Source organism: Dama dama, chromosome 25 (assembly GCF_033118175.1).
Source record: "Dama dama isolate Ldn47 chromosome 25, ASM3311817v1, whole genome shotgun sequence".
NCBI classification, from domain to species: Eukaryota; Metazoa; Chordata; class Mammalia; order Artiodactyla; family Cervidae; genus Dama; species Dama dama.
Window position 1 is genome coordinate 61,518,451 of NC_083705.1, and position 6,544 is coordinate 61,524,994.

The 6,544-nt window shown below is 51.4% G+C and overlaps 1 protein-coding gene across 1 annotated transcript; it reads right to left on the minus strand.

Moving 5' to 3' along the window:
- Nucleotides 1-5,680: 5,680 nt before the first annotated feature.
- Nucleotides 5,681-6,292, minus strand: TAF11L2 (TATA-box binding protein associated factor 11 like 2). Its single transcript, XM_061129507.1, has one exon. The coding sequence runs from the start codon at nucleotides 6,290-6,292 to the stop codon at nucleotides 5,681-5,683; it is 612 nt and encodes a 203-aa protein (XP_060985490.1).
- Between the last annotated feature and the right edge of the window lie 252 nt (nucleotides 6,293-6,544).

Below are 6,544 nucleotides of genomic sequence, written 5' to 3' on the forward strand. Positions count from 1 at the left end.
CCTCTGGGCACCAGAGTCTGAAGACAGTAATACTAACAGAATTCTGAAATACATTGAGAAGACTAAAAATATTCTAGGAACTTGGTTGGGAATTTTAAGTCAACAAGGAAAGTAAAAACCAAGATAACAAAAATAGTGATAGATTATGTGCATTATAAGTCATGTATATATTTCTAAATTGTGACAAATATCATAAGAAAAAATTAAAATGAGGATAACAAGTGGAAGCCCACAATTTTTAAGTAGGTCAAAGGTGTAAGGAAGGTCTTTCTGAATTGAACTTAATCTGGGAAATGAGAGGAAGCAGATTTCTAAGCATGATTATGTGTGGACAAAGGCAAGAAAGAAGAGTCAGGTGAAACACACTTTTCAGACAGGAATGCAGCATATATGAATGCTTCAAAGTGAGAAGACTCGTGAGACTGAAAAAATTCCTCCATTTCAGGGAAACTGTAGCAGATGACAGAGGTTGGAGAGGTTGGCAAGGCTGAAATAATGAAGGTCATCCAAGTTCATCACCTCTTGTTGCTGTTCCGTTGCCCAGTCATGTCTCTTGGCAACCCCATGGACTGCAGCACACCAGGCCTTCCTGTCCCTCACCATCTCCTGAAGCTTTCCCAAGTTAACGTCCATTGCATCAGTGATGCCATCCAGCCGTCTCATCCCCTGATGCCCTCTTCTCCTTTTGCCTTCAATCTTTCCTAGCATCAGGGTGTTTTCCAGTCAATGGGTTCTTTCCATCAGGTGATGAAAATACTGGAGCTTCAGCATCAGTTCCTCCAATGAGTATTCAGGGTTGGTTTCCCTTAAAATTGACTGGTTTGACCTCCCTGTTGTTAAGGTACTCTCGGGAGTCTTTTCCAGCACCTCTTTACCCACTCATATTTTAGCCGAATGCCCCATCATCATCATCAACCTCCATCTTTCCTCTGGAGGTGGATCTCCTATCACTCCACTCCCACACACTATGCTATGGCTATACATGGTCTCTTTCTCTTTGCTGGAACATTCTTTTCTATTATCTCCCCTTTCTCTACCTTTCAGTCTTTGACTCTTCCAACTTCACCCACAAAATCAAATAGCAAGCAGAAGCAGTTCCTCCAGCCTTCTATGACTGAACTACAATACTTTATCCATACCTCTACTTTAATGCTTGTTGCAATATATATGCAATTTATCTTTTACATGCTACTTGAATACAGTATCCTCTGTAAATCGTTATTTAACCATATCTTATTTATATTGTATCCTCAGTGCTTAGTCTTGGCAAATAATCAACAAATGTTCCTTCAAGAAAGGACAGATTTGTATGCGAGAGATAAATATTAATGGTCTAAAACATTTGTTTGAATAGATGCAAGCTGTATGGATTACCTCAGAAAATAATAATAGTAATAAACTTCATGTTTTAAAATCTGCACATAAGGAACTGCATAATGTGCATTTTCTGAGCTAAAAGAAATATGTGCTTTTTCTTGGCCACTATATTAAGGAAGATAATGACTCTTCATGCCAGTCTCAGTCTTTGAAAACCAGTATAAAGATCTTTCCTTGCTCCCATTGAGCTTTCTGCTTTCTATTCCCTATCTCATATAATCATTCACATCTCTTTATTATTTGGATTATATTCAGCAAACAGGTAGAACTATGTGGTAGCACAAACGTTGCAGAGAAAAAAAGCAAATCCCAGTTCAGTTCAACCGCCTCCTCCATCCAAGGCAAACTATGTGAAAAGCCATGGTTCTCCCCACCATTCAGTTCCAACTAAGCACTAACAGTAGAGGACTTTCTACCATTCTATATTATATTGTACTTCTATGGGGAAAGATAGAGCTACAGTCTTCGCCATCAAAAACAAGACGCTCTACATTAGGTTATTTTACATGCAACTCAGCAAAACAGAAGAGCGCAATAACTGATGAAACGGTCATGCAGGCAACCATGAAAAAGGATTGTTCGGGTTCTGAACATAACTAACATGCAAGTTGGCCAGGGACAGCAATGGGGTGCCTGCAATCACAGACTGGTTTAGCTACCTTGGAACGTTTGCCTTTGGAGCTTAACTGGCAGATCTCATCTTGACCAGACGATTCATTTCCTCCGAGGGCCCACACTACTTGCCTCCTAACCCGGTCCGGACGTACCACTCCCTAGTTTAATGATCTTTCTTCCTGATGCCCCCGGATGCACCGGGTAACAAATGATTCCAAAATTTGGAACATTCTAGCGCCGAACTTATGTGTGCTCATAGTTTGTCCTGTGAGCACACACACTGTTTCATTCTTTAGGCAAACTGAAGGTTACAGGGTATGGAAATGGCCTCAGGGATGGGTGAGAAGTGGGAGACATGGGTGGAATGAAAGCCTGAGGGTTAAGAGGCTGGTGAGCCAGGGGGTCTGGTTCTTTGGAAACAGGCCCTTCCGGACTCAGGCCTAGAAGAAAAGGACCTTCGTGTGCTCGGAGCTGGGCATCTGCCCCTTTTCACCCAGGCTGCGAATGCAGGCTCCCTCAAATGCTTGAGTTGGAGTGGAGTCGTCTCGCTTCACTTCTCAAACAGGAACAGGGCCTCTTCCACCACCTGCCCGACGACCTTGGCCATTCCGGACATGGCTATGATTACGATCAGGACACCGGCGTGCCGGTCACGGCCTGGTTCAAATGTTGGATGGTGGCCTTGGGGAAGGCTAAGCAGTGAAACACTTCATAACAGTTCAGCTGCTCCCTCATAGAAGCCACGAGGGTTCTCATTTTCTGGGCCTCCTCTTCGTCCACTTCTCGTTGCCTGGCTTTCTTGCCCTTGGTGTCCACTTTTCTTCCGTCTCTTGGCCACAGGAGGACATGAGGCGGAGTCCGCCTTTTCATCTGCCCTTGGCTGCGGGCAGTCCTGACGTCTGAGCTCCCTACCTTCCTCGTCAGAAGACTCACTGGCTTCCTAGGCTGGGTCCCACAGCAGGATACGGCCTGGGTGGCTGGGGTCCGAGCCTGGGGCCATGCCTGGTGCTTCCCAGATGCGCTCGCCTTCTCCATCCCAACACCAGTACCAAGTCCGCTAGCTCAGAAAGTTCGGGCCCTGGGTCCTCCCTGAGGCAAAATCAGCTGGAAAGAAACGCCCTCAGCCTCATCATCCACAGAGGAAGGATCTGCCTGAGATATGCCTGGGCCCAGCCCCTTTATATAAGGGTCGGGCCCTGAAGCCACGCCCACTCGAAAGTCGGTAATCCGCTCAGCCAACCCTGCACAGCCGGGGGGGGGGGGGGGGGGCTGGGCTCCTCCGACTGCCCCAGGCAAGGGGTGGGGCCGGGGCCGCGGTGTGTTGCCAGCAGGACCAGCCCCGGCAGTCTCCCAGGATTCCTCCTGCCTCAGAGTTTCTGAACCCTTCAACTGGAGCCACGATGGAAATCTAGATGTGTCCTCAGAAGACCTATCTCTCAAAGCTGCTTTTTGAAAGCCTTCCTGGAGCCAGCCCAAGAACCCAAATCCTCTCTCTGCTGCTCCTCAGAACAGGCTGGCTGGCTTGTGGGGTGATGGCTAATCCAGAAAGCCCAGAGAGTTCACTGCTCTGGGAGACTTTCCTGCCATTCGAGGGTGGTCCCAGACCATCCTCTCCCCGATGACACAGACATGAAGATAGGTCAGTGGGCCTATGGGGAAAGCTTCCATCTTGCTCTGGAAATGTTCTTCAATTTGCCCAGGGGAAAAAGCAATCAATCCCCCCCTTCCTCTTCCATCCCCCCTCCTCTCTCAACACCCTCCTGCTTCTCTCCCTCTTATTCCCCCATGCCAGGCACACAAATCCACTCCCCGCCCAGCCTAACCTTCCCCTACCATCCTAATCAAGACATCCAACCCAGAAGCAGGGTGGTTGTGGTGGGGGTGGGTAGGGTACAGACGTTCACTTCGGGAAGAAGCCACCTCTACACATCCTCTTCCCCAAGGTTCTTCACTTCCATGAGTAATAGCCTCCCTGAGCTCTACTCCCTGGAGTTTTCACAAAGCCTCCCGAGTCGACTCATGCATCCAGATAGATGCATCCCAATACAGCCAGGCCGGGAAGGAATGGTCTGTCTCTGACCTCCACCTCCTCTTTACTTCTCCTAGTCCACCATTCCTCTGTCCAAATCCCTGGCCTCAGTAGAGGTTTTCAGGGTCACTAGGGCTTAAGTCTCTCCCCAGTGTCCCTATCCTAGGATGGCTGAGATCTGTGGCCATTTCCCCATTGGTTCCTTTCCCGTGGTAAGTATGCCTTTGGAGTTCAACCTGCCCTTCCAGACTTGGCCTGATGACTCACTTCCTTCAAGTGCGGATGGTATTAGTCCTGCTTATGCAGTTGCCACGCACAATCCATTCACCTTTCATCCCCAGGCTCTGAGGGGCGTTTGGTTGTTGCTGACTTCCAGCACTCTGGAAGGCAGATTCGAGGTAGGAGTCCTGTGTGCACAGCATGTCCTGTGGAACCACACACTGTACCCCCACTTTGAGAGAAACTCAAGGTACAAGGGCCCCCATGGGAATGAAGACGCCAAGGGAATGAAGGTCCACGAGGCCCTGACTTTCTGATCGGCCATCTGCCGAGGACAGACTTTTTTCCAGATCTGAACTCCTGGACTCCGTCTCTTGACTTGGAGTGACCTGGGGCATGAGGTAGGCCCACTAGCCCCATGGAGCAACCGCGTGTGGACAGGACAGAGGCTTGCCCCTTCCTGGATCTACCTAGGAGAGCTATGCTGCTTCCTCACCTTTCTGGTGAGAGGCTCTTAGCTCCGGTTCTTTGTAAGAGGGTCCTAATCCACTCGCCTGGCCCCGCCTGCCCAAATGTGGTCAGGAATTGGTGAGTGGGGGACTTGGTCCAAGACTGCGATCTCACACCCCCACCCCTACCCACGGAAGAATTCTGTGAGGTTTCCTTTCGGGACCGCGGATGGCTTGGGGATCCCATTCACAGGCCTTTGAAGGCCATGCCAGCCCCAGACGACTGGGAAACATCCCATTACTTCCAGAGCCTAGGCTTCCTCTTGCCCACGGCCAGACGTGGTTGGCTGAAGGGCACTGAAGCACATTGGCGTCTCTCCGCGTAACAGATTGTCGTCTGGTGTCCCCCGGGAAGGCCTTGCCTCCGCAGAGGAACACCAAGACTTCCCACCCGCAGTGAGTTTGAAAGAATTTCCTGGGCTTCCGGCTCCTGGACGGCATATCACAGAGGTGCTCATATGCCAGCTGGATGGCTTTGCTAGAATTCCCTGAGTGAACCCACCAGGGCCTGGTGGGCTGGGAACCCACCATTCCCAGTCAGGCATGGTTACAGTGTATGGATTCAGCTTCTCTGGTAAACAGGCAAGTCTGTTCTCACGGGTGAGTTGTGGCAGGTCGTGTCTCAAAGAATTAGACTTTGGGTCTCGGGTCTGTCCTCGGCATGCCTCTGGACGAGAGACACTTCTGCATGTTACTGGTCTTTTCAAAGGAACAGCTCGAATTGTGCTGGATGTCTTCTCTCCCCTTTGAGGCAGTTGATCCATCCTGGTGAAGTCCCATCCTGGTGGCAATGTCCTCGGGATGCAGGGGCTGCCTCGGGGATGGGTCAGGGATGCAGTATGGGGAACACAGTGAAAGAAAGCCTGAGGGTTAAGAGGCTGGTCGGCCGGAGGGCCGGGTTGCTCAGGAACAAGCCCTTCCGGACTCAAGCCTAGAAGAGGATCTTGTGCTTGGTGCTGGGCATCTGCCCCTTTTCGCGTAGCCTGCGAACAGCCTTCCTCAGAGGTTTGGGTTGGAGTGGGGGCTTCTCGCCCCACTTCTCACACATGTCTAGGGCCTCTTCCACCACCTCCCCAACGAACACTTTGGCCATTCCAGACATGGCAATGACCACGTTCTGGGACACCGGCGTGCAGGCCACGGCCTGGATCAGACGTTTGATGGTGGCTTTGGGGAAGGCTGAGCGGCGAAACACTTGGTAACGGTTCAGCTGCTCCTGGCTCATAGCAGCCACAAGGGTTCTCATCTTCTGGGCCTCCTCTTCATCCACTTCCCGTTGCCTGCCTCTCTTGCCCTCGGTGTCCACTTTCTGTCTCTTGGCCACAGGGGGACGTGAGGAAGAGTCCGCCTCTTCACCTGCCCTTGGCTGCGGGCAGTCCTGACACGCAGGCTCACCGCCTTCCTCGTCAGAGGCTTCCCGGGCTTCCTGGGCTGGGTCCCGCGGCAGGATTCGGCCTGGGTCTCTGGGTTCCGGTCCCAGGGGCACGCCTGGTGTCTCCTGCGACACACCTAGGTCCGGTAGCCATGCCCTGGCCTTGTCCATCACAGTGCTGGGTCAAAGACCCTAGCTCACAAAGCTAGAGCCCTGGGCCCTTCCTGCTGCTGAGTCCGAAGCAGAAAAACACCCTCAAGAGCAATCCCCTCAGCGGCAGGATCCGCCTGAAACGTGTCCAGCCGCAGCCCCTTTATATAAGGCTCAGCCTGAAGCCACGCCCATCCGGAAGTCAGATGATTCCTCTGTACCACCCACCCACCCCCACCCCCCGCACAGGGGGTCTGGGCTCCTCCCACTACC

Excerpts from the sequence above, each read along its gene's own strand:
- TAF11L2 (XM_061129507.1), bottom strand. The coding sequence starts at position 6,292 with ATGGACAAGGCCAGGGCATGGCTACCGGACCTAGGTGTGTCGCAGGAG.